The sequence below is a fragment of the Paroedura picta genome, chromosome 15 (genome assembly GCF_049243985.1).
Source record: "Paroedura picta isolate Pp20150507F chromosome 15, Ppicta_v3.0, whole genome shotgun sequence".
Classification (NCBI taxonomy): Eukaryota; Metazoa; Chordata; class Lepidosauria; order Squamata; family Gekkonidae; genus Paroedura; species Paroedura picta.
Window position 1 is genome coordinate 29,383,644 of NC_135383.1, and position 27,510 is coordinate 29,411,153.

Consider the following 27,510-nt stretch of genomic DNA (forward strand, 5'->3'; position numbering starts at 1 on the left):
CTTCCCACTCTAGGATTCTTATGAGTCTAGTTTAGCAGTGGGAATGGGCTGCCTCAGGAGGTGGGGAGCTCCCCCTCACTGGGCATCTTTAAGCAGTGGCTGGACAGATCCTTCTCCTGGATGCTTGAGGCTGATCCTGCACTGAGCAGGGGGTGGGACTAGATGGCCTGCATGGCCCCTTCCCACTCTAGGATTCTAGGAGTCTAGTTCAGCAGTGGAAGGGGCTGCCTAATGGGGTGGGGAGCTCCCCCTCACTGGCTGTCTTCAAGCAGCGGCTGGACAGATCCTTCTCCTTGATGCTGGAGGCTGATCCTGCACTGAGCAGGGGGTGGACTAGATGGCCTGCATGGCCCCTTCCCACTCTGGGATTCTAGGAGTCTAGTTCAGCAGTGGAAGGGGCTGCCTCAGGAGGTGGGGAGCTCCCCCTCACTGGGCGTCTTTAAGCAGTGGCTGGACAGATCCTTCTCCTGGATGCTTGAGGCTGATCCTGCATTGAGCAGGGGGTGGGACTAGATGGCCTGGGCGGCCCCTTCCCACTCTTGGGTTCTAAGATCTCAGGAGTCCAACCAAGTGATTTCTTTTACTCCCCTTCCCCTCTTTTAGCTGTCAGCTCCACTGAACAGCCCACCATTCTGGAGCATGCCCCGTCCTCAGCAGCCTACACTTGTGGGTTTCTATCTCCTTGGTTTATTTACAAAGTTGAGGTTCCCCAACGATACGGTGCATGGCTGGCATGAAGTCTGTCCCTGAGAATGCCGAGTCTGTATCATTCTTAGGCTCCGCAATCACTTTTACTGTTTTTGTTTCTTCCTTTGGTACCCAAGGATTAGTCTTTCCACGAGGCTCCAGTGCCAAAGAGCAGCAATCCAGCTTTAGAACAGCATAACACTTCCTGGAAGCACAAGCAATGAAGACCCCAGCAATTCAAAACATGGGTTGATTTACATCTTTTTTACTTCAAAAAAAGGGAAGTACATACATGAGGAGAAGTGGGGGGTAAACAACATTTATCTGAAACCATGATTTCTACAGATTTTTAAAATATATAATATATATATTATATATATATATATATATATTTATATATATACTTCCAATGACCAACTGTGAGCATGCAACTTGGCAGGTTTCCCAGCCAGGGGCTGCACTGGCGCTTACAATATTAACAGGATTGTTAGACAGAAAAAGGGGAGAAGGCCCAAAGTTGAGTCCCCAGCTGGAAGGGAATAAATGTATAATACACAATGGTTTCAGTTTCTGATAGGAGGAGGGGAAAAAAGAACCAGGTGCAAAGGAAGCAAATTATTAGACCTTCCAGACCCCAACCTGTGTTGCTGTATGCTTCATCAGGGGATCGTACATAGACACTTCCCTGGCTCTTTGGGTCCCCTAAGAAAGCCTGCAGCCACATGGGCTGGGATCTGGAATGGCTTCCTTGGTTCTCCCCCCCCCCCCCCTCTGGTGCAGCCTTCTTTTCTTCAAATGGCAGAATGCAACAGCACGGGGGGGGGGGGGGGGATAAGTAGTACATCAACAATTTACCAAACACTAAGGATAATCAAATTTCATTATGTTATACATGTACAGCAACTAATTGCTTTACAAAAAAAAGCAAAATAATACAATATATCATCACATATATTTACAGTGTAGTAAATATACTTTCCCCCCCCTGTCAAATTTTACACAAAACTATTTACAGGGTAAATATCCTGTGTTAAAAAAGATATTGGGTGGTCAACGCTCCAAAGTGACTTCTGTAGGCTAAGTTTCATTAAGACAGACTATCATACATCTGGAAAAAATTATTATTATTATTATTATGTTCAAAGAAATAGCTGATAATAAAGTGGTGGGGGGGAACAAAGTCCTAAACCTCACAGGGGAAAGAGCAGATGACAAAAGTCATAGAAGCCAGACGGCTTACAAGGGAATCTGTTTAGGATTGTACTATTCATGTTCCTAGGCAAAAGAAAAGAAACACACGTTAAAATGGAATCCCTTTGGTGGAATCAATAGAATTTTTAATGCACAAAGTAAAATGTATCAAAGACACCCATTAAAATCTTTACAGTACTGAACAGGGCATATGGAGATGCGGCTTGGAAAGAAAGTGTGTCCAACTGTCCTACTGATGGATGCATCACAGCCCTATTCTGCTGGACAAAATTACCTTGGGCACATGGTGATCCCCTGGAATTTTAAGTTCCAGACAAAAGCTGCCTTTCTAGCCAACACTTATAAACAGCTGGGACAGGGTCACTGCTAGAGGGCTGGTTATGAGGGCCAGCGTGGTGGAAGGGCTAAGAGCAGTAGCCTCTGATCTGAAGAGCAGGGTTTGATTCCCCCCTCCTCCTCCCCATGCAGCCAGCTGGGTGATCTTGGGCCAGCACAGTTCTCTTTTCAGAACAGTTCTGTCAGAGCTCTTAGCCTCACTTACTTCACAAGGTTGTGGGAAGAGAAAGGGACAGGTCTTTGTAAGCCACTTACAAAAAGCAGGATACAACCCCCCCCCCCAGCTCTTCTTCCTGCTCAGCAAGTCCCCATCTCCTCCAAGGTCAGGCAAGTGTGCCTGTGCCCAGGCCCTGGGGGAAGCACTCCCTGGACTCCAACACCTCATCCAAGGAGCCAGAACTATGGACGGTGGATAGAAAAGAGCAGTTCCCGGAGGGGAGGGGAGGGGAGCCAGCTATCATACTAAAAGAGGCCCAATCCCCCATTGCCAACAGGCAAAAGCAACATTTAAGGCACTGAGAAAACCATCAGCTAAAGGGATGAGCATCTGAAAACAGGCCATGGACATCCCTTGGCTGCCACACACTTTCCTCATTTGGATTGTGCAGTTTGGGCCTGCAGCTCTTCTATCCAATTTGACAGTGCTGCCCAATCAGATCAGTGGAAAGAATGGCAGGAACCACCTTCCCTGCACCGTCAACCTCACAAAATCATACTTGCTGCACCAGGAAGTCGCAGATCTGCTGGTTCTCCCAGTTGACCCAAGGACCATTTTCCAAGAGAGTTTAACTGATTCGCACCAAGAAACTATGCAAAGTTACACAACCAAAAAAGCTTAAGAGAGAGGCCCATTGAACACAAATGACCATGTGGCCTGGACCTACTTACTGTCTTTGGTGCAATTTTCTTCTCCATCAGAGTGGAGGGTGGGAACCCTTTGACCAGCTTTTAGTTTCAAATGACTGAAAATAAAAACACAAGAAGCCAACACCTCTGAAGCCGAGCTAACAAGAAAGCTCCCAGAAAGCCATCCTAAGGTCTACTCTGCATCAGGGGGGCTTACTCCCAGGAAAGGGTCCTTAGGACTAAAGTCAAAGTCTCAGGTGGCAACTGCCCCCTCCCTCCTCGTTCTCTTGGCCAGAAAAGAGACACAGGGATGGTAACAAAGGTGCGAGAAAAGGCAAATTGGACATGCCCAGCTTGTATCCTCCCCCAGCCCGTCTTGCTGCTGCAGGGAAGGTCTTGTGAGCAAACTGTTCTTAGCAGGCCAGCTGCCATCCAGTGGGGAGGAAGGTCAGGCCAGCAGGGTGCAAGTGGAGGAAATAGTGCTTGACCAGAAGCAGGGGACCTTTGGTGTTCTGCTCTAGGAATCCAATCTCCAAGATGAGGGGGGGGGGGGTACTTTTGAATTCACTGTTCCAAGGTGGCCCAGAAGAGACTTTGAGCACACTAGAGCACAGTCTGCTTCCCCTTCTCCTGTTCCAGGCCTCTTTTTGTAGAAACTGGCACTGCCCAGCCGTTTTGTGTATATCCACAGAATGACGAGGCCATCTTGTGTCTTGGCTTCTACCACCAATGCTTACAATGGACAAGAGGACCAGTTTGCTGACTGTCCCCAGAGCAGAGTCCAGGTTGGCTGGCTCTCTAAATGGGGCAAGCAAATCCCTTTAGGTGGGGGAGGAGGGCTGGTGCTCTGTATGGGTCAGACTGGATTTTTAGAACCAAGGTATCCACGGAGAACAAAGGCTGACGATGGCTTTTGCATGGGGCTCTTTCCTTCCTGCCTCAAGTGCTGTCCTCACCTGTCAATTTGCAAACACCCTAAACTGAACATGGCCTCAAGACAATGGAATTATTTTAGATACAGAAAATGGGTTACATGTTAACTGTTACAATGCACAATTACTTACTTATACCATCTTCTAAGGATTTAGTGGTGGAGCTTACTAAATTCTCATCAGAGGGGCTTTAATAATTATACATTTCCCTCTTTAAAGTCATAATACAATGGTTTTGTGGAGCTAAGAGTTTTCAGCAGTACATTTATTTCAGCTTCAAAAGCGGATGCCTATTTAAAAATCCAACTTCCTAATTCCTTCTCAAATGTAGACGAAAGAGACATTTTTGACTGTCAATGGAGTCCACCCATGGACCTAGCTGTGCCTGTGTTGAGTCAACATAAGGGAGCGTTGCCTGTTGCAAACATAATCCTTGCATTTCTGGAGACAATTTGCAGTGATAAAAGCAGTGTCATTTTGCTGTTCTTAAATCCCACATCTATTCTGGTCTGAGGCCAACTCGCCAATGAAACCCAGCAGGCCCGTGGAAATGTCCATGCTGAGTTGACAGTAGGTGAAGCTGCCCAGATGTGCTTCTGGGCCTGGCAAGAACCGTCAGCGGCTTCAGGGACCTGCACACCAGAACACAGCAGGGGTTGGAGGGTCAAGCCAGGACCTGGGAGACCCTTGGCCCCAGGGTGTGCTGGGTGGTCCCAGGCCAGTCTCTCTCTCTCAGCCTCCCCTCCCACATAGGGGAGAACCACACATGCTACCTTCAGCTCCTTGAAGAAAATCTTTACAGGAACATGACCAATGTTGTTCGGGGAGAAGCAGCATTACAAAAAATGCTTCAGCAAATCCTAACCATGATGCACCAGCTGCTTTGTTGTACAAACCGGGCAAGTAACTTGCACAATTTCAGTGCATGGACAATGTGCCTTCCTGGGAACAGCCAGTGACACAGCAAGGGTGTGTAGCCTTCACAGGTTGCAGCAGGGCCTTTACAGAGAACACATTTTGGCACAATGCTTCAATGGTGGCAACTGGGGTGGGGGCAGACAACTGGAAAGTTCCTCCCAGGCTGGGGCAGCACGCCTGAGAGGAAGAGGCACTCCTGCCCATCAGCACACATCTGAAATAGAGCCAGGCAAAAAGTCAGCCAAAAAATACTGTCAGCCTTTGTCCAGTTTGCTCAGCAGACACAGGAGGCTGGTTCCCAGGGAATCAAGAGGCAGGCTTCTGGGCCCACAACATCTGGAACGTCTGGCTAATTAGCCAGAGAGAGAGAGAGAGAGAGAGAGAGAGAGAGAGAGAGGATTGAATTATCTTGCTTTTAGTTAAAACAGAGTGTCCTGCCACTTTGAACAGAGACCTCCTTCAGGACAGGACAGTAAAAAGAAAGCCCACTGCCAAAGTGATTTGCATAGCATGTCCACTGGCCGAAAAAACATGGAATGGGCAGTCAGGATTGACAAAACACTTTTTCTTTAAAGAAGAAGTCATTTAAAAAAGTCTCACAGGAAAAGATGTCCCTATGCAATGCAACCCCTTGTTTTCTTTGGGCTGTTTCAGCTGGTTGGGAATTACTGACTGGAAAAAAAAAGACATAGGAACCCAGAACAGAAAAGAAAGAGGGCTGCAGTCAAGCAAAAAAGCAAACAAAATCCAGGTCAACCTTTCAAGAGCCGGCCATCTGTTTTTGTTTAAATTAAGTGCAGCTTGACCACTTGGCATGAGGGGGAGCAGGGGGGGGGGCTAGAGAGCAGCCCCTGTTGCCAGGATCAGGTTTGTGTGAGGAGGGAGCTTCACACGATCTTCTTGATGCTGTGGCGCTTGAAGCTGCCCGTGCTCCTCTGCTTCTGGACTTGGCTGGCGGAACCGTGGCGAGTCCTCCCGCTGCTGGAGTGCCCCGTGGCCGGGGACAGTTCCTCGTTCTCCTTATCAATTCCTTTCAAAGAGGAAAGATAAACAGAGGGGAGTAAACGTCACTTTCATGTTTTCCCTTCAAAAACCAGAAATAATAATTAGCATTCTTTATAAAGTAGCCTAAAAGGATTATCTTGCCTGTTGAAGCATCTCAGAAGTGAGAAAACTGGCAAGAACAGGGGGCAGACTCTCTTGTGCCAGTGTTATGTAAGAGGGCAAGGAGGAGTGAATCAAGAAGTCAGTAGAAAAGGCAGCAGAGAGATCCCAACATGCACTGACCACCAGCTGCCAGGACAGGGGGCCTGTGATTCCTCTACTGAAGCCACCAGAGCCCCGGTCCAGATGTTCCCTACTGACTTGTGCCCTGATTACACGAGGTTACAATTTGGGCAGGGGCAAATGGTTGGCTCCCTACTTCAAGTCACTTTTCACTTCTGGAACCCTGTGCACTCCCACCCCCAGCCGTCCCCATCCTCAGCTGCCCTCCTCTTAGCAAGGCTTTCACCAGATCCCCCCTTCACTCTGGCTTCCCAGTGTCTGCAAAGGACCTTCTGTGCTGTCTGGACACTTGGCCAGTCAAGGCAGGACTGCCACTATCACCACTGAGACGCCCTCCAGGATCTTGTTTTTGAGGATTTGCCTATCAGCTGGAATTGTCTGCCATGCCCCTCTTCTTCTGGGGAAGAAGAGTTGGTTTTTCTAAGCTGCTTTTCTCTACCCAAAGGAGTCTCAAAGCGGCTTCCAATCTCCTTTCCTTTCCTCTCAGCATAATAGAAACCCTGTGAGGGAGGGGAGGCTGAGAGAGCCCTGATATTCCTGCTCGGTCAGAACAGCTTTCTCAGTGCTGTGGCGAGCCCAAGGTCACCCAGCTGGCTGCATGTGGGGGAGGAGTGCAGAATCGAACCCAGAATCGAACCAGGTGCACAACAATCCAGAGGCTCTGCCGCCTCCGCTCACTGTCGTCACCACCCCCCTCTGCCCACTGCTGCCTGCTACCATTGTGGTCGCTGCCATGGGCCGCTGCTGCGCCAGCCACCAACATGGCGACCCCGCAGGAACGGGCCAGGCGACCCCAAATGGAGTCAGGACCTCAAGGTTGAGAACCACTGTTCTAGATTTAAGCAGGAAGTGGTGTTTGGAACAAAGCTAGGGTCTGTACGCAGTACAACCGCGCTGCTCTTGAAGCTGCAAAGTTCCTTTCTGTAGGAAAGGGCGGCCAATTCTGACACCCGTCTGGCTGAAGTAATGGCCACCAGAAAAACCACCTTCCACATGAGGAACCTGAATGTGGTCCATTTGAGGGGTTCAAATGGTGGCCTGATTAAGGCCTGAAGCACTATGGGAAGCCTCCAGGTGGGAAACCGATATTGGACTGGTGGGTCCAGTCGCTGCACTCCTTTGAGGAAGTGGCGAACACAAGTGTTTGCTGTGAGTGAGTTGGCGTGGTCTTGTGGTAGAAGTGGGTCAAAGACTGCTCTGTCTGAGCATTGTGTGGTGTTGCCCGGAGGTCCATAAATGGGTGACTGAATCCTGTCACTAGTTGTCAGAAGACTTCCCGGTTCAAGCTCCACTCTCTGGGATCTAAGTCTTGTCTGTTTAGCCAGGCTGCTTTATGGTTTCAAGTGTTCTGCTCTGAGACTGGCCAGGTGCTTCTCTGCTCATCTCAGAAGTAGGTGCACCTCAAGGTAAAGGGAAGAGACCGTTGTCCCTCCTTGCCTGTTGATGCGTCCTGCCTTCATGGTCATGTTGTCGGTGCATACCAGAACGTGTGCAGTTGGAAATGCTGGAGAGCTAGACATACTGCCCAAAGCTCCAGCCAGTGGACACTGTGGGATCGTTGCATCTGGGACCAGTGCCCCTGGGCCGCCTGCTCCTGGCAATGGGTGCCCCAGCCTCTCTGGCTGGCATCTGTTGTGCCGATCATCTGTGGCGGATGTGAGAACAGTGTACCCCTTGGTAGGTGGCTTGAAGCCACGAAAGGAGCTCCTTCTTCACGTAGCTGAGAATGACCAGGGACTTGTTCCATCATCTGGCTATGAGGTGCTAGAAAGGAAGGAGTAGCCACTGCAGAAGTCGGGAGTGAAATCGTGCCTAGGGGATCATGTCTACGGTGGAGGTCATGAGCTCATGGAGGGCAGCCAGGTGCATGTTTGTCTTCAGGGAGAAAAACCCTCACCAGTTGAGTGCAAAGTCTTGACCCCAAATGAACAATGTTTGGTGTGGGGGACAGGTGACTTTTGCTCATGTTTATCAGAAACTCGTTAAAGAAACTGAATTGTGCGGTGAATGCTTGCCTCTGCTGACTCCTGATCCCTGTCTCGTAGAAGTAGGTCCTCTAAATACGGATAAATGTGAGTGCCTTCCTACGAAGCTTTGCCACCAGGGCCTTGGTGAAGACCCTGGGTGCAGAAGAGAAGCTGAAAGGTAGAGCTGTGTACTGGTAGTGTCTACCTCGGTGGTAGAAATGCAGGAATTTCCTGGAGTCCAGGTTATTGGGACATGCAGGTAGGCCTCTCGGTGATCTAGGGAAGTGAGTAGGTCTCCCTGTAGTAGGATCTGAAGGATATGGCGAAGGGATTCCATCCGGAATCTTCGGTTTTTTACCCACTGGTTGAGTCCCCTGAGGTTGAGGACTGTCTCTGGACTTCTTTGGAATGACAAATAGTACAGAATAACGGGGACGCGAAGTCAACCACTGCTCACCTGTGGGGCTCATTGGCCCCACCTGACTCCTGTGGCAATCCAGCGTGGTGGACTCCGTGTCCTGTATGGCTTCAGCATCACTGCCGAGCACGCACTCCAGAGTGCTTTGCGCTGCGGGTAGAGTCACAGGCGGGCTGTTGTTTCCTCTTCTTCGCTGGTTGGCTGGGTGCAGCGTCACTGGAGCCTCTGATCTTGGTGGTCTCCTTCCGGGGGCTCTTCTTGTCTTTGGTGCCCAGCTTCCTGGCAGCAAGGGGGGGAGGTCCTCCACAGTGCCACCCGCCTTCCCCACATCGTTGTTGTCGGAGGAGTGGGGCTCTGGAGCTCCGGGTCACTCCTCCAAGGTCATGGCAGTTGCCTCCAAGTCGGCTGGGAGCTGGTGTCCTGGGGCTGGGTGGCCAGCTGCAGCTCTGCTGGATTTGCTGGATGAGGCCATGCGGTCACAGCAAAATGTGTAGCTGGGAGGCTGGGAACGGGTAAGGCAGCCTCCTACCTCTGCCTGATGAATGGAGTAGCTTTATAAGTAGCCATTTGTAGATTTTTGTGCTAAAATAGGAGATGTTTTGTTTCAAATTTAACACAAAAATATACAAACAGGATTAAATCTAGAGCAGGGCTCGGATCTCCTACCCGAGAAGTAGAGCGATCCAGACTGGAAAGTCAAGCTCCTGGTCACCAGAGGGGCTACTGCAAACCTTTGCATTTCAGATGCCCAACCTGAGTTAGCAGAGGTATGACCTAACCAGTCTGCATGACTTTGGCCCCACCCAAGGAGAATGATTGGTTGCCTGCAAGATGTAACCTCACTTACTGTCTTGAGCTACCTACACCGTTTCACTAAACCAGGCTATGAATTAAGAGAGCCAGCTTGGTGTGGAGATTAGAAGTGCGGACTTCTGATCTGGCTGTCAGAATCCCATGATCACTGCCATGATTTATGCTTGACCTGAGTGGTTCCATCTTGTGTGTTCATGTGACCTTTGCTGTGTAACCCTGACAAGCTTGTGTAGTGATTTAGTGACTGTAACAATTATTCCGGACTGTGAATGGGAGCTGTGAAACACTCAAGCCTGAAGAAGGGCCTGTTCTCATTGCTGGCCGGAGGCCCAGGAAGGCACCTGTGTGTGTGTGTGTGTGTGTGGGGGGGGGGGGGGCTCTCAGCCTCTGGTTTTGTCTGGTTTTGGGCGGGATATGGAACCTGTAAAAGGGCAAGTATTTCAAGTATCGATCAGATTCGACTTTGGAAGTGTAGGCCTCTGAACTGCTATGCAATAATGGCTTTCTATTAATCCACAAGTATTGTTGCTAGTCTGTCAGGCTGACACTGGCAAGCCAGGTTTGAATCCGCGCTCACCCACATGCAGCCAGCCAGGCTCGCCACGGCACTGATAAAACTGTTCTGACTGAGCAGTGATCTCAGGGCTCTCTCAGCCTCACCCATGTCGCAGGGTGTCTGTGGTGGGGAGAGGAATGGGAAGGCGACTGTAAGCCGCTTTGAGCCTCCTTCGGGTAGGGAAAAACGGCATATAAGAACCAACTCTTCTTCTTCTTCTTCTAAATATGAGGTCTCTCTCAGCCTCACCTCCCTCACAGGGCATCTGTTGTGGGGAGAGGAAAGGGAAGGTGATTGTAAGCAGCTTTGAATAGAGAAAAGCGGCATATAAGAACCAACCCCCTCCTCCTCCTTATTCAACAGATATCCTCGACAATGACCGCCCCATAAGGTACATAACAATCTAGATTTTGTTCAAACACGCTGGGCATGGGTGACCCAGTTCTGAATCCCTCTCTCTGCCAATGGAAGCTCCCTGAGGCCAGGCATTCACATCAGGCCTAAACTGCCTCTTAGGCTGGAGGCCAGGAGATAACATACAGACGGTGAGCCCAAGGCGTGCCACTTTGAGTCCAACTGGGAAGTCTCTCGCGGTGGGGTGGGGGCACCATCTACACAACAGCCTTGTGGGGTAGATTGAGACAGAGCGTTCGTCTGTCTGGAGCAGCGTAAAAGAGCGAGATCGTCATGGTGGGACAAGAGGCAGAACTGAACTGAGAAACCCTGGGGGAAAAAACAATATATATACAATCCTGAACAATGGATCTTCACGCCATTGGTCAGTTTTGGTTTAATTTCTGTGAAAGAACCCTTGCCCAGTTTCATGGTTGGGGATCCCCACAACATGAGGAACTGGATTAAAGGGTCGCGGCATCAGGAAGGCTGAGGCTCCCTGGTCCAGCTGGAGCTCCCTGCTTCCACCTCCAAAGCAAGCTTTCTTCCAGCTGAGCCCCACCTCCCAAGGCCAAGGGAGCCTGCTGAAGAGCTCAAAGCTGCTTGGCTGCTGCCTCCCCAGACACGAAGGGCAGAAGCTTGCCTGGCTGGCAGAACACAGCCCTCCTGAACCCCAAACAGCTCTTCCCTGAGAGAGGCCACCACGTGTACAGCCCTCATTTGGCTCAATGCCCTGCGAGTCCTCGCTGTGGGGCACGGGAAGCAGAGAGCCAGAGCGGTGTAGGAGGCTGAGTGGAGGACAAGAGGCTGGGCAACATCCAGGTCCAGATTCCCACTTCCACCAGGAAGACTCCTGGATGACCTTGCGCCCATCACAAACTCTCAGACTGGCCTACCATGCAGGGCTCTTGGAATGTAGGGTGCATGATTCAAAAGCAAATGAAGATCCTGCAGGGGGCATCAGAGGAGATATGTACTTAGCACAGTTATTCTTTATATTTATATTTATTTATAATTGATTTATATCCTGCCTCTCCTGACCAGGTTGTCTCAAGGCAGCTTACAAGCAATAAAACAGAGTACCCCATAAAACTGAATGAAAGTTTAAAAACCCACAATTCCATATATATCCTAAAAAACTAATCCCAAAGATGGCGTTAAAACGACCCTCTATTCCAATCAGCTGTTTCAATCTTCTGCTGCATCTTCAAAACTAAACTGAGGCACTTAGAATGGGAAGTTTCTGATATTTTTCAGTCGTCTCCTCCAGCATCCTGGCTGCCTCCTTGAGCACACTTTGTCCCTGCTTGTTTCAACAGACAGACAGACAGACAGACAGACAGACAGACAGACAGACAGACGGGGCTCTCTCTCCTCTTTTTTTCTATACAAAATTGTTTCTCTTCTAAATAAAACATTCTGCATATTTAAGCTCTGCCAAATACAGTGAAGCTGATTTGAATCCCAACTGGAGAGAAAAGTGGGATACAAATAAATAAAGAAATGTCTGTGCAGGCCTACAGATGTTTCAGGCATGTGAGCACCACTCTGCTGCTGCTTCAGCTAAATGTCACCATGGCTGGCCAGGTGCCTCTGGGTGCCTAGAAGCAAGGCATGAAAACAGCAGTGATTGGCCTAGTAGCCAGAGGAACATTGCCCCAAACGTGGGGGTCCCCTTGAGCTGCTAGGGCTAACAGCCACTGTCCCTCTGAGGAAGAGAGCTCTGACTTGAGACAGTTCATAGCCTAAAAACCTTGTGGGTCTTTAAGAAGAAGAGTTGGTTCTTATATGCCGCTTTTCCCTACCCAAAGGAGGCTCAAAGTGGCTTCCAATCGCCTTCCCTTTCCTCTCCCCACAACAGACACCCTGTGGGGTGGGTGAGGCTGAGAGAGCCCTGATATCACTGCTCAGTCAGAACAGTTTTCTCAGTGCCATGGTGAGCCCAAGGTCACCCAGCTGGCTGCATGTGGAGGAGTGAGGAAACGTGACTCACCAGATTAGAAGTCCACACTCCTAACCACTACACTAAGTTGCTGGACTTGAATTTGTGTTCTTCTGCCTCAATTCTATCTAACACTTTTAAAAAGCCATCCAAGCTACAGCCTGTGGTGGTGAATGCCCAAAGCTTATTCAGGGCTGGGTGAACAAGGACTTGGTTTCACCAGTTCTGCGCCTCCTATTGATAGAATCCATTAGGGACCCTGGAAGTCTCCTGGCAAGAGAGAGGGAGGGAAACATGCCTGTTCTCTTCTCCCCCAGCCAGTATTTCCTTCAACTGAACTGTGGTGCCCCAATTCTATTTTTCTAGCGGGGAAAATGTTCTTCTCATCCTCAGATGGCTTCGGCAGCCTGTCCCGCCTGCAGGAGCACCCAGAGCCCATGCAAAAGGGCCTCGTGAGAAGGGCCATGTTATTTACCACCCCCTTTGGAATAAATGCTGAGCTGGGCAGGAGGGAGGGGCTGCAGGGGGATGGCAGCAAGCCACAATGCAGCATGGCACAGAGCACTCCTGGCAGGTGCCAGGTGGCCTCCCGCCAAGACCAGTGAGCTTCCAGGAGAAAAGGCCAGTGCAGCAGCACCTTCCTAGAAAGATAAACATGCAAAAACCTCCCATCAGTCTTGTTAACTGCATCTGAGCCATGGATTTCTGCAACTCAGCTTTTGAAAAAGCAAAGAAGAAGAGCTGGTTCTTATATGCTGCTTTCCCTCTACCCGAAGGAGGCTCAAAGCGGCTTAAAATCGCCTTCCCATTCCTCTCCCCACAACAGACACCCTCTGAGTTGGGTGAGGCTGAGAGAGCTCTGAGAGAATTGCTCTGTGAGGACAATCCTATTTAAAGTGAGGCTTTGACCCTGGGTGGGGGGAACACAGGCCATCTTCGTTTGTTCACTGCTTTCTTCACAGTTTATCTGTATGTGACCCTATCTATCTATCTATCTATCTATCTATCTATCTATCTATCTATCTATCTATCTATCTATCTATCTATCTATCTATCTATCTATCTATCTATCTATCTATCTATCTATCTATCTATCTATCTATCTATCTATCTATCTATCTATCTATCTATCTATCTATCTATCTATCTATCTATCTATCTAATCATATTTCTATTCCGCCCTCCCCGGAGGCTCAGGGCGGTTTACATTATAACAGAGAACAATACATAGAACAGTCTGTAGAACATGTATAACTGATAACTAATAATTGTAACCAAATAACAGCACAGTATAACAGTAAACAGTACATATAGTAATACAAACAGGTCCAAGGCTTGTTGATGGGATTCTGAGGGGGGTGGGGGGGGGGAGCAGGGGCCCTTGGTCGCTGTTGATTATGCAATAGTCAAAGTCTCTTATTATCCCTCTCTTATTCAACCCCCCAAGAATCCTGCAGGTCAGGTCCTCAATGCACCCCCTTTAGATTGGGGGAACTTAAGCCTGTTCCATCAAGCAGCGGCAGGAGGAGGAGGGGAGACACCTTTTTTGAATGACACCCTCATCCTTTTTAATTCCATAAGAGCGGAAAGCTAGCACAGCAATAAGGTTTCTTGTTTACATGATAATTCACAAACAGGAGAAAGCGTTCAAAGAAACTATCAATGGACACCCAGGTCACTAAGGCAACCTGCTTGGCATTTTCCCACTGACATCAGGCATAGCTACTGGGGCTCGATCCGTCCTCCGATCACTTGGCCGCAGGGCTCCGTGCAATGGTCAGCTCCAACTCGTTCTAGACTCAAGCCCTTGTGCCTGACCCGGAATGGGCAGCTGGTTCTGAGCGCAGGAACACCTTGGAGGGTCAACATCCAGCCATTGCTGAGGCAGTTGCATTGGTTACCGGTTGTGGCCCGGATCAGGTTCAAAGTTTTGGTATTGACTTTTAAGACCATTCACAGTCTGGGCCCCACATACCTGTGGAACCTCCTACTTCCCTATGCTCCCCTCCCAAATAGCTCTTCGATCAATGGGATAATCTGCTGGAGGTCCCTGGCCCCATAACAGTTTGCCTGGCCTCAACCCAGGCAAGGGCCTTTTTGGTCCTGGCCCCAATCTGGTGGAAGGAGCTTCTGAGAGAGCTGAGGGCCCTGTTGGAACTTTCTCAGTTCTGCAGTGCCTGAAAGATGGAGCTCTCCTGCCAGGTCTTTGATTGAGGCTAGCACAGTTAAGATCAAGGGCCCCCACCCAAAAGGGCTAGAATAACTGCCTACCCATTTCCATCTGTTGACCCAATGTAGAAGGTTTCTGGTAGCCCACTGAGGGAGGGGGGGAGTCTTTCCCCACCAGAGAGGGATAACTCTTTTATTCTGTTTTATTGGTGGAAGGGAGGGAGGGAGGGAGGAAGGAAAGAAGGAAGGAATGAAGGGGAAGGAAGGGAGGGAGGGAGGGAGGGAGGGAGGGAAGGAGGGAGGGAAGGAGGGAGGAAGGAAGGAAGGGAGGGAGGGAGGAATGAAGGGGAAGGGAGGGAGGGCGGGAGGGAGGGAGAGAGGAAGGAAGGGAGGAGGGGAGGAAGGAAGGAAGGAATGAAGGGGAAGGAAGGGAGGAAGGGAGGAAGGAAGGGAGGGAGGGAGGGAGGAAGGAATGAAGGGGAAGGGAGGGAGGGAGGGAGGAAGGAAGGGAGGGGGAGGAAGGAAGGAAGGGAGGGAGGGAGGGAGAAAGGAATGAAGGGGAAGGGAGGGAGGGAGGAAGGAAGGAAGGAAGGAAAGAAGGAATGAAGGGGAAAGGAGGGAGGGAGGGCGGGAGGGAGGGAGAAAGGAATGAAGGGGAAGGGAGGGAGGGAGGGAGGGAGGGAGGGAGGAAGGAAGGGAGGGGGGAGGAAGGAAGGAATGAAGGGGAAGGGAGGGAGGGAGGAAGGAAGGGAGGGAGGAATGAAGGGGAAGGGAGGGAGGGAGGGTGGGAGGGAGGGAGGGAGGAAGGAAGGGAGGGGGGAGGAAGGAAGGAATGAAAGGGAAGGGAGGGAGGGAGGGAGGAAGGAAGGGAGGAATGAAGGGGAAGGGAGGGAGGGCGGGAGGGGGGGAGGAAGAAGGAAGGAATGAAGGGGAAGGGAGGAAGGAAGGAAGGAATGAAGGGGAAGGAAGGAAGGAAGGGAGGGAGGAATGAAGGGGAAGGGAGGGAGGGAGGGCGGGAGGGAGGAAGGAAGGAAGGGAGGGGGGGAGGAAGGAAGGAAGGAATGAAGGGGAAGGGAGGGAGGGAGGGAGGAAGGAAGGAATGAAGGGGAAGGGAGGGAGGGAGGAAGGAAGGAAGGAAGGAAAGAAGGAATGAAGGGGAAAGGAGGGAGGGAGGGCGGGAGGGAGGGAGAAAGGAATGAAGGGGAAGGGAGGGAGGGAGGGCGGGAGGGCGGGAGGGGGGAAGGGAGGGGGGAGGAAGGAAGGAAGGAATGAAGGGGAAGGGAGGGAGGGAGGGAGGAAGGAAGGGAGGGAGGAATGAAGGGGAAGGGAGGGAGGGAGGGAGGGAGGGCAGGAGGAAGGAAGGAAGGGAGGGGGGAGGAAGGAAGGAAGGAATGAAGGGGAAGGGAGGGAGGGAGGGAGGAAGGAAGGAATGAAGGGGAAGGGAGGGAGGGAGGAAGGAAGGAAGGAAGGAAGGAATGAAGGGGAAAGGAGGGAGGGAGGGCGGGAGGGAGGGAGAAAGGAATGAAGGGGAAGGGAGGGCGGGAGGGCGGGATGGCGGGAGGGAGGAAGGAAGGAAGGAATGAAGGGGAAGGGAGGGAGGGAGGGAGGAAGGAAGGGAGGAATGAAGGGGAAGGGAGGGAGGGAGGGAGGGTGGGAGGGAGGGAGGAAGGAAGGGAGGGGGGAGGAAGGAAGGAAGGAATGAAAGGGAAGGGAGGGAGGGAGGGAGGAAGGGAGGGAGGAATGAAGGGGAAGGGAGGGAGGGTGGGAGGGAGGGCGGGAAGGAGGGAGGAAGGAAGGGAGGGGGGAGGAAGGAAGGGAGGGAGGAAGGAATGAAGGGGAAGGGAGGGAGGGAGGAAGGGAGGGAGGAAGGAAGGGAGGGGGGAGGAAGGAAGGAATGAAGGGGAAGGGAGGGAGGGAGGGAGGAAGGAAGGCAGGAAGGAAGGAAAGAAGGAATGAAGGGGAAAGGAGGGAGGGCAGGAGGGAGGGAGGGAGGAATGAAGGGGGAGGGAGGGCGGGAGGAAGGGAGGGCGGGAGGAAGGAAGGAAGGAATGAAGGGGAAGAGACGGAGGGAGGGAGGAAGGAAGGGAGGGAGGTATGAAGGGGAAGGGAGGGAGGGAGGGAGGGGGGAGGAAGGATGGAAGGAATGAAGGGGAAGGGAGGGAGGGAGGAAGGGAGGAAGGGACAGAGGGAGGAAGGAAGGGAGAGGGGGAGGAAGGAAGGAATGAAGGGGGAGGGAGGGAGGAATGAAGGGGAAGGGAGGGCGGGAGAGGGGGAGGAAGAAAGGAAGGAATGAAGGGGAAGGGAGGGACGGAGGGAGGAAGGAAGGAATGAAGAGGAAAGGAGGGAGGGAGGGCAGGAGGGAGGGAGGAAGGAATGAAGGGGAAGGGAGGGAGGGAGGGAGGAAGGAAGGAAGGCAGGAAAGAAGGAATGAAGGGGAAAGGAGGGAGGGCAGGAGGGAGGGAGGGAGGAATGAGGGGGAGGAAGGAAGGAATGAAGGGGGAGGGAGGGAGGAATGAAGGGGAAGGGAGGGCGGGAGGGAGGGCGGGAGGGGGGGAGGAAGAAAGGAAGGAATGAAGGGGTAGGGAGGGAGGGAGGGAGGAAGGAAGGAATGAAGAGGAAAGGAGGGAGGGAGGGCAGGAGGGAGGGAGGAAGGAATGAAGGGGAAGGGAGGGAGGGCGGGAGGAAGGGAGGGCGGGAGGAAGGAAGGAAGGAATGAAGGGGAAGAGACGGAGGGAGGGAGGAAGGAAGGGAGGGAGGTATGAAGGGGAAGGGAGGGAGGGAGGGAGGAGGGGGGGAAGGATGGAAGGAATGAAGGGGAAGGGAGGGAGGAAGGAAGGAATGAAGGGGGAGGGAGGGAGGAATGAAGGGGAAGGGAGGGCGGGAGGGAGGGAGGGCGGGAGGGGGGAGGAAGAAAGGAAGGAATGAAGGGGAAGGGAGGGAGGGAGGGAGGAAGGAAGGAATGAAGAGGAAAGGAGGGAGGGAGGGCAGGAGGGAGGGAGGAAGGAATGAAGGGGAAGGGAGGGAGGGAGGGAGGAAGGCAGGCAGGAAGGAAGGAAAGAAGGAATGAAGGGGAAAGGAGGGAGGGCAGGAGGGAGGGAGGGAGGAATGAAGGGGGAGGGAGGGCGGGAGGAAGGGAGGGCGGGAGGAAGGAAGGAAGGGAGGGGGGGAGGAAGGAAGGAAGGAATGAAGGGGAAGGGAGGGAGGGAGGGAGGAAGGAAGGAATGAAGGGGAAGGGAGGGAGGGAGGAAGGAAGGAAGGAAGGAAAGAAGGAATGAAGGGGAAAGGAGGGAGGGAGGGCGGGAGGGAGGGAGAAAGGAATGAAGGGGAAGGGAGGGAGGGAGGGCGGGAGGGCGGGAGGGAGGAAGGGAGGGGGGAGGAAGGAAGGAAGGAATGAAGGGGAAGGGAGGGAGGGAGGGAGGAAGGAAGGGAGGGAGGAATGAAGGGGAAGGGAGGGAGGGAGGGAGGGTGGGAGGGAGGGAGGGAGGAAGGAATGAAAGGGAAGGGAGGGAGGGAGGGAGGGAGGGAGGGAGGAATGAAGGGGAAGGGAGGGAGGGAGGGAGGAAGGAAGGAAAGAAGGAATGAAGGGGAAAGGAGGGAGGGAGGGCGGGAGGGCGGGAGGGAGGGAGGAAGGGAGGGAGGAATGAAGGGGAAGGGAGGGAGGGAGGGAGGAAGGGAGGGAGGGAGGAAGGAAGATAAAATAAAATAATGCAGGCCAAAGTGCCCGTAGTAGTAGGGTGTACTCTGCCTACTCAAAATATTATCTTTCTCCTACACTGGTGAAACATCCTGACAAATTAAAGATTCAGCTGGGCAGCAAGGCACATCCTTAAATAACATGATGTTTGCAGAAAAAACTCCATGAGCTTTGGTCCCACTGCACAGATTTTTTGATTGTAGAGTCATTATGGACATTAGATGAATGGCAAGCAGGACTTGCAGTGAGGATCAGATTTTCCTGTCCCCCACTATTTCCTTTCCTTGAAAGCCCCCACAGGCTCTTCCTGCTTCCTTCTCTCCTTCCCCTCACCAGCCAACCAACCTTCGTCTGCCCCCACCCTAGTATTTCTGTCTCTCCCAGTGAGCCTTTGCATGCTGTGACCAAAGCACGATAGCCTCACAGTTTCATCATTCTAGTTTCTTAGGCACAGAACACTCAGCATTAAAGAAATTCAAATCCCGCAGGAAGGAAAAATGAGCTGTAGCTGTACTCAACCTATAGCTATACCAATTAAATGTGTGTGTATATTTGTATTTTGTTTGCAGATGCTTGCTTCTGCAAGTCATGGCAGAGACGAAGCTAAGCCAGGAGCTGGAAAGCTCACCCACTGGTCATAGGAGCCCTCCCCCGAAGCTCTGTCAGCCAGCCCCCACCTTCATATTTTGGCCTACTTGTGCAGCCTTAAAGGATCAGAAACCGGGACATTCAATAAGACCAAACACTGAGGTCAGGAGATATGAAGACCCAGAATGAGATGGACAGACTCAAGCAAGGAAGCGGTGAAGGCCCTCCATTTGCAAGACCTGAGCAGGGCTGATAATGAGAGGATGTTCTGGAGGTCATTCATTTAGAGCAGGGATTTCTAAACAGGGGTCCGTGGGAGCCCCAGAGGGCATTTGCAGCATTTCCCCTCCTGCCTTAATGGACTCAGCCACAATTATTTTTATGCCAATAAAGGTTGTTGTTGTTGTTGACTCAGCCACAAGCTACAGAAACAGCCACTTCCATCACTCCTCCCGAGCATGAGCGAATTCTCTCATGGTTTCTGCACCTGGGAGGGGGGGAGAGCATGAACACCTCCTCCTGGCTTAAACTTTTCCTGCCTCTTCTCCGCTCAGTCCTCCTTGAGCCGCATCAAGGAGTCATGTCACTTCCAATGACATCTCACTTCCCAGGGTGTGGCAGGGAGGCATGATCAGCTGACATCACTTCTGGTGCTCCTCAAAGCCTGAATAATGATTTCAGGGGATCCTCCATGGTTCAGAAGGTTGAAAAAGGCTGATGTAGCAGTTACACTTGGTAGGACATGACTTGATACACTGTCCTGGGTTGGTTAGCACCACCATCTATTATGGTATGGGGAGGAGGGTGGACCATGAAGTTTCAGTGCAGAGCCCCTAGATGACTGCAGAGAAGGAAGTGCTGTTCTAGCACCACCACACTGGCATTCCAGCAACAGTGGAGTAAGGGCACATGCCCTGCCCTTGGGAGATTTCCTGGCTACCTTATTTAGGTGGTGTTCTGCATCTGAATAAGTCCTGCAGAGAGACTTACATTTTTAACAACAACAGCAGACAGTGATCAGAGAACAAAATCAAAAGTTGATGCAACCATACTTGTGGCTACCTAGGCAGAACAATTCAGCCCCCTGGGCTGCCTTAGCTTCATATACTGCTTGCAGAATGGCCTGGTCTGTCACTGTACTCAGTGTATGCTCCCAGCATCCTTGAAAAGAGTTTTAGGACCTGCCTTTTGTTGGCATGGGAAGTTGAGATGCTGCAACAAAATATGCTTTGTAAGATGTCAGCAGCAAAATAAGACCACAATTTATGGAAAAGAAGAAAACCTTTGCCACATAATCAATTGTGTGGCAATATGAAATGTACCCAGTGCTCAGTCAAAGAATCATTTTGCCAGCTACAGATGTCAAGCTGACAGGTCGGTAGTTACCCAGATCCTCCTTTTTCCCTTTCTTGAAGATGGGGACATTGGCCCGCCTCCAATCGTCTGGCACCTCCCCTGTTCTCCAAGCGGTGTCAAAAAGAATGGACAGAGGTTCAGAGATGACATCTGCAGGTTCTTTTAGTACCCTCGGATGCAGTTCATCTGGCCCAGAAGACTGTTTCATTTAAAGAAACAAGGTGTTTGTGGACTCCCCCACAGTCAAGTCCCATTGCTGCATCTAGTGCCAAATTCTGCACCTTTACAGCTTCCACCCTGGCTGGACTATGAGAAGGGTTATGAAAAATGAGACCTACTGAAAGTCACAAAGCTAAGCGAGAGCAATGAGAAGGAGCAGTTACTGCTGACTCACTTACCTTCCCAGACAGCCGGACGGATAGGAGGTCATATGTTACCATGTGGGCCCCCTTAGGGACAGGCCTCATGACACCAGGGTGGCATCACCCCCAGCACCAGAGGAAACCTGAAAGCCTGCAGTCCGCATAAAGAAGAGTTAGAGACACCCCCCTCGACGCAAGCCAATGGGAAACAATGGCAGACTGACCTGGGGAATGCTGGGAAGTGGCAAGTGAAGTCATGGAATTGGAGAGGTTGAGGTTTGCAGTAATGCTGAGCTGACTCTGCACAGCAGGTGGGTAGGGAGACGTTGGTGTCAGCAGGGACTCCTTGCTGCTTTCTTCATCTATGCCTGGCAAGTAGGTGTCAATCAAGGCATCGAGGAACTTCACTATCAGCTCAGCATAATCTGGGATTTGTGTTTGCTGGAAAATGAGAGTTGGGTCAGACCTCCAGCTCCTTTAATATATCAGCTTTTCAATCCACCAAGACTTCCAGCTTCCCTCCAGGGGCCACCTGCATATAAGCAAGTGCAGGTTCAATGGCGGATAGATCACTTGAGAGCTGACCCTTGTGCAGCACAGGGCCTGGCAACTAAGCGGCGACCCCAGAGGCTTCCAGGTCAAGGATCATTTCAGCAACCCATGATGAGCCTTTCAGCCTCACTGGCCTACCTTACAGGGTTGATATAAGAGCTGCTGTGCTGATCCACACATCCGCTCTCTGAAAGTCCTGTACTAATGCTAAGTGCTTCTACCGTGGTGCTGCTGGTTAATGTCCTTTTTAAAATAATGATGCCAGCTTGTTTTTCTGATTCTGGCAGCTGTCTTTTAAAATGATACATAACATTTTTTCTTTAGTGGGGTTTGTGAAATTTTCTGCAATTGGAATTCTGATCCAGGATGGAAGATAAATGCCAAAACAAAACAAGCAAATGCAACATAGCTTTGGACACCTGCTTGTAAGCCGACACAAGACTTTGGGAAGTGGTGGGACATGTTATCTGTTCCCTCTTTATAAAACAGTAAGGGGTGTTGGGGTGGGCTGTGTCCATGATCAAAACTCCCAGATTGGCCCCCTGGCCCCAGACTGACAAGCAGAGGGGCCAATTGGAAAGTGCAAAGCTTGAATAAAAATTTGTTGGTTTTAAAGGTGAGACTGGACTTTATTTTCATATAGTTTATTGCAATGTGTTTTTAAATATATTGGGAATTTATTGTGTTTGGCTATTACCTTACATGACTTAGGTCCTGATCTGGCAGAAGAAAGGTGGGTTTTATAAATATTTCAAATAAATAACAAAAACAAAACCATTAAAATGCCTTAATCCATGCTCATTATTTTGTGCTTGTTGCACTGTGTGTGCATTTAGTTTTGCTGACTCTCTAGAATAGAATTGTACTGAAATAGGATTCAACCTAGTTCATGCCCCCTGAACCAAGGTCCGGGGGAGGCATGTCCCCCAAACATTTCCCGGACTTTCATCCAGTTCGGGCCATTTAAAACTAGTAGCTGAACAGGGCAGTCTGCCTGTCAGCAGTTAGGTTTAGGGTTCTGTGCTTCAGCATCTGAAGCAGCTGCCAAAGTGGCCACCAAAGCACCCAACCCTAATTAGGTTTAATTGGCTGTGAGCGCCTTGAACCATCAGTTTCACTTTCCACTTTCCAGTGGTGGTGGTGGTGGTGGGAAGAGGCAAAACAAACTGTTGAAATGGCTGCAGGCCTTTTCACCAATCAGTTTCACCCCCCCACACACACACACCTTTGAAACAGGAGGGAGCAAAATGGATCACTGAAATGGCTGACAGCTGTTTAATCTGAAGAGTTGGCAAGTCCACCCAGGAGTTCTTCAGTTTACATGGCTGGTGGTCATTACTCTGGTCCATTTTGCTTCCCCTTCTCTGAAGGAGAGGCGAGAGAAATGGAGGTATTAAATGGGTGGCAGCTATTTCAGCAATTGTTTTTGCTCCTGTTTTGAAGTGTGGGAAGCAAAATGGATGGTTTAAGAGGCTAGCTGCCATTTTAGGCCAGTTCATTTGGGGGCTTTGATGAAGTGACAGGCTTACTAGATGGTGGAAACTCAGTGGATGTTGTTTACCTGGATTTCAGTAAGGCTTTGGACAAGGTTCCCCATGATGTTCTGATGGGTAAACTGGAGGGCCATAAACTGTTTTTTTGGATGGTTAGGTGAACTGGCTAGAAAACCGCACCCAAAGAGTGGTTGTCAACGGTGTTTCATCAGAGTGGAGGGAGGTGAGCAGTACTCAGGGCTCAGTACTAGGTCCAGTACTTTTCAACATATTTATCAACGATATGGATGAGTGGGTGGAGGGACTACTCATTAGATCTGCAGAAGACATCAAATTGGGAGGAGTAGCAAACACCCCAGAAGATAGAGAAAAATGAGATCTGAACATGCTGGAAAGTGGGCAAACGTGAACAAAAGAAGTGCAGAGTTCTACATCTGGGTCACAAAATGAGAAACATACATACTTCTGGGTAGCAGTGTGTACAAATGAGATCTTGGGATACTTGTGGACATATATCATCAGACAGTATGATGCAGCAGTAAAGAAGGCAAATGCAATCTTGGACTGTATCAACAGAAGCATAATATCAAAACTGCAAGATGTCATAGTCCCACTGTATATCACATTAGTCAGACCCCACCTGGAGTACTGTGTGTAATTCTGGAGGCCTCACTTCAAAAAGGAGGTGGACAAAACTGAAAGGTACAGAGGGGAGGAAAAAAGATGATCCAGAGCTTGGAGACCAAACCCTCTGAACAAAGGCTGAGGGACTTGGGAATGTTCAGCTTGGAGAAGAGAACTGCTCTATTCATTTATTCATTCATTCATTCATTCAATTTATATACTGCTCCTCACTTGGTTGTCACTTGGAGCAGGGCATGAAACAATTCCTGTTGGCAGCAGAGGATAGGATCCACAGTAATGGGTTTAAACTATGTGAAAGAATGATACTGGCTAGATATCATAGAATCATAGAATAATAGAGTTGGAAGGGCACTCATGGGTCATCTAGTCCAACTATGCAGGACACTCACATCCCAATCTACTGTAACCTGCCACTCCTTTGCCTTCACAGAATCAGCCTCTTTGTCAGGTGGCTATCTAGCCCTTGTTTAAAAATTTCCAAAGATGGCGAACTCACCACCTCCCAAGGAAGCCTGTTCCACTGAGAAACTGCTCAGGAAAAAATTTCACAGTCAGAGTAGTTCAACAGTGGAATCAGCTGTGTAAGGAGGCAGGGAGCTCCCCCTCACTGGCCATCTTCAAGCAGTGGCTGGACAGATCTTCATCCTGGATGCATTTGGTTGATCCTGCATTGAGCAGGAGGTTGGTCTAGATGGCCTGTATGGCCCCTTCTAACTCTATGGTTCTATGATTCTTTTTGGTCCTTTCGGGGATTCCAGAACCAATCTGGGATTTTCTAATTCATGCAACTGGTAACAGTTATGACCTACAAAGGGTGAATGCTTGTATTGTTGTTAAAATACAAGGGATGAGTTATACGGTGTGAGTGTCCTGCAGGGGGTTGGACTAGATGACCTAGGAGGTCCCTTCCAACGCTTATTCTAAAATTATATTACTTTTATTGTGCACAATTTTTTTAAAAAGCAGCTAGAGGAATTTTAGTGCAATACATGCACAAATAAGGAAACACACCAGTGAAAATTTTGGGCAGCCTTTGGAAGAGAGCTAATGACTGAAAACTAGACATCTTTAATTAAGTGAGCCTGATACTTTACAGCTCTCACTCTGGAGCTTTTATTGGCTGCTGTACAAATATTTTATATATCTTAAGAACTGGTGCGTGTTAAGACCAGACCTCTGAAAAAGGCCCTATAAGGGCTGAAACACGTTGGTCTTTAGGTTCACATAGTAGACTGGTTTGCAATAGCCAATGGGCTGGACATATGTTTTTAATTCCTAGAGTTGTTTTATTAAAACTGTGCACAATAAAAGTAATAATTTGAATAACAATATGGACATTCAACCTTTGTAGGTCCTAACTGTTAACGGTTGGGTTTTTTTCTATTCCAGTTCTATTCTCCCTCCCCCTCTCCCTGGTTATTTTCTGAATCATGCCACCCCTAGTCTCAACTCCACAATAAATATAAATTGAAGGATGAGGGACTGGGAAAAACCATGCTGGAAATCTCAGTATATTAATCCAGGAAATCAGCCAGATGAGCTTGGCTTCTGCCCCTTCGACCAGGAGGGCAGTTTCTCCATCCTCAAAAGCTGCCACAATTGCATGAGCCTGTTCATTGTTATTGCAGAGTCTGCCTTGGCTGTCCAGTGTCCAGCTATCAGTGGTTAGGCTGCTACTAAAAGACAGCAGGGTAAGGCTGTGTGGTGGTACATTGCACCTTTCTCCCAATCAAAGTGAACAGGACACTGCATGGCTGAGGGAGGCGGTGCAGGATCAGGGATCGTGGTGACACCACCAGCACTCTGGATATGGGATGAGGGAACAGGGATGTCTATCCCCTGTGCCGACAGATGCCCATAAAAATACCTACTTTGAAGAGAGGGGCAAAAAGCCATTTTTAGCTCCTGAGCCCCCCATTTTTTTCCAGCTGTTGCCCTGGGGTACAGACTCCACAACCACCAAGCATCAGCCTCAGAGACATCTTCTTCACTTCTGGTGGGATTCATATGATCATGGGACTGAGAGTTGCCAAATTCCCTCACCTTTGAAAATGGTCCTGCGAACCTCCATAAGCCGTTAAACCCAAAACCTGCAGCCAGCAAAAAGAAACAAGAGAGTTGGTGCCCTGGAGTGGAAGATGGCTGTGTCATTTTACTACAACAGTTATGTCCAAAAACTGGGTTAAAAAAGGCAATTGCATTATAAATATTTGGATTTTGGGGTAGCTGAATTTATTTGTGCAGAATTGTTTATAAGAATTGTTGTTGTTAGGTGCAAAGTTGTGTCTGACCCATCGTGACCCCATGGACAATGATCCTCCAGGCCTTCCTGTCCTCTACCATTCCCCGGAGTCCATTTAAGTTTGCACCTATTGCTTCAGTGACTCCATCCAGCCACCTCATTCTCTGTCGTCCCCTTCTTCTTCTGCCCTCGATCGCTCCCAGCATTAGGCTCTTCTCAAGGGAGTCCTTCCTTCTCATGAGGTGGCCAAAGTATTTGAGTTTCATCTTCAGGATCTGGCCTTCTAAGGAGCAGTCCAGGCTGATCTCCTCTAGGACTGACCAGTTTGTTCGCCTTGCAGTCCAAGGGACTCGCAAGAGTCTTCTCCAGCACCAGAGTTCAAAAGCCTCAATTCTTTGATGCTCGGCCTTCATTATGGTCCAACCTTCGCAGCCATACGTTGCAACTGGGAAGACCATAGCCTTGACTAAACGCACTTTTGTTGGCAGGGTGATGTCTCTGCTTTTTAGGGTGCTGTCTAGATTTGCCATAGCTTTCCTCCCCAGGAGTAAGCGTCTTTTAATTTCTTTGCTGCAGTCCCCATCTGCAATGATCTTTGAGCCCAGGAAAATAAAATCTGTTAACTACCTCAATTTCTTCCCCATCTATTTGCCAGGAACTGAGAGGGCCGGATGCCATGATCTTTGTTTTCTTGATGTTGAGTTTCAAGCCAACTTTTGCACTCTCCTCCTTCACCCGCATCAACAGGCTCTTTAGTTCCTCTTCACTTTCTGCCATTAGAGTGGTATCATCTGCATATCTGAGGTTGTTGATATTTCTCCCTGCAATCTTGATCCCAATTTGTGACTCCTCTAATCCCGCCTTTCTCATGATGTGCTCCGCATACAAGTTAATTATAATATAATTTATATTATATAATTAAAATATAAATTATAATATGATTATAAGGATATAATTACACTCTTATCTGATTTTAATAAAAGTATGATTAATTCTATACTCCAGTTAGTTAACTTGTTAATGGGAGGGTGGTCTACAAATGTAATAAATAAACAAATAGCTAAAGTTAATAGGGAGCCTATTGCTTCATCATCTCTGGTGTTTGTTCAAGTGATTTCACAAAAATTTGGGTAAGTCCAGAAGGGACGACAAAGAGCCACAAGACCAACACTTTACATACTTTGGAGATAAGAGGTTTGGTACTGGGGTGGAGACTCTTCATGATAGACCACACTCTGCACAATGCCATGAATTGGATTCAGTAAATTTGGATCTTGACACTGCGACAATAGGGTGTTTATCTTGAAGTCCAGTAAATTGTGCCTAGGCAACAAAACGCAAAAGATCCAGTTAATCAGATATCATTTCAGAGTTTGTAAATCTCACTGTAGCAAAAAAAAGAAAAGAAAAAAGAACAGAACTATATATAAAGTTAACCAACAAACCAATAAAACAATATCTACATTCTGCTAGGGGGGATTTGGGCTATAGAATCCTAGAGTTGGAAGAGGCCTGCAGGGTCATCTAGTCCAATGCAGAAACGCACAACTCCCTGCCCACCCACAGGGACCCCAATTTCATGCCCAAATGATCCTCCTCCCACAAAAAATCTCCAGAATCCAGCCTGGCCTGGAGGAAATTCACCCACCATCCCACAGTGGTGATCAGAAATTCCCTGGGCATGCAAGGAAGGGCCACGAGAGACAAACCCTGGCACATCCCTTCCTGCCCAGCCACTCACAGTCGGCCTAAGTCCATAAAAGTCAGCATTTCTGTCAGATGACTGTCTAGCCTCTGCTTAAAAACTTCCAAAGAAGGAGAACCCACCACCTCCCAAGGAAGCCTGTTCCATTCAGGAACCGTTCTGTCAGGAACTTCTTCCAGATGTTTAACCGGAAATTCTTTTGAATAAATTTCAACCCATTCTGGTTCTGGTCCGACCCTCTGGGGCAACAGAAAACAACTCTGCTCCATCTTCTATACCAGGGGTAGTCAACCTGTGGTCCTCCAGATGTCCATGGACTTCAATTCCCATGAGCCCCTGCCAGCATGGACTACAATTCCCATGAACCTCAAACCGCTCACCAACTTTATAGCCCTCC

The 27,510-nt window shown here is 49.7% G+C and overlaps 1 protein-coding gene across 5 annotated transcripts in view; it reads right to left on the reverse strand.

The window, feature by feature from the left end:
- Positions 1-936: 936 nt before the first annotated feature.
- NF1 (neurofibromin 1) overlaps positions 937-27,510 on the reverse strand; it is a 365,186-nt gene continuing 338,612 nt past the window's right edge. For all 5 annotated transcript variants that reach the window (XM_077311869.1, XM_077311867.1, XM_077311868.1 and 2 more), the window contains 4 exons: positions 26,589-26,731; positions 25,210-25,256; positions 20,701-20,917; positions 937-5,961 (listed from right to left, as the gene is read on the reverse strand). In XM_077311869.1, the coding sequence (XP_077167984.1) occupies positions 5,819-5,961; positions 20,701-20,917; positions 25,210-25,256; positions 26,589-26,731 (550 nt within the window). In that variant the 3' untranslated portion in view covers positions 937-5,818. The remainder of the gene's footprint in view (positions 5,962-20,700; positions 20,918-25,209; positions 25,257-26,588; positions 26,732-27,510) is intronic.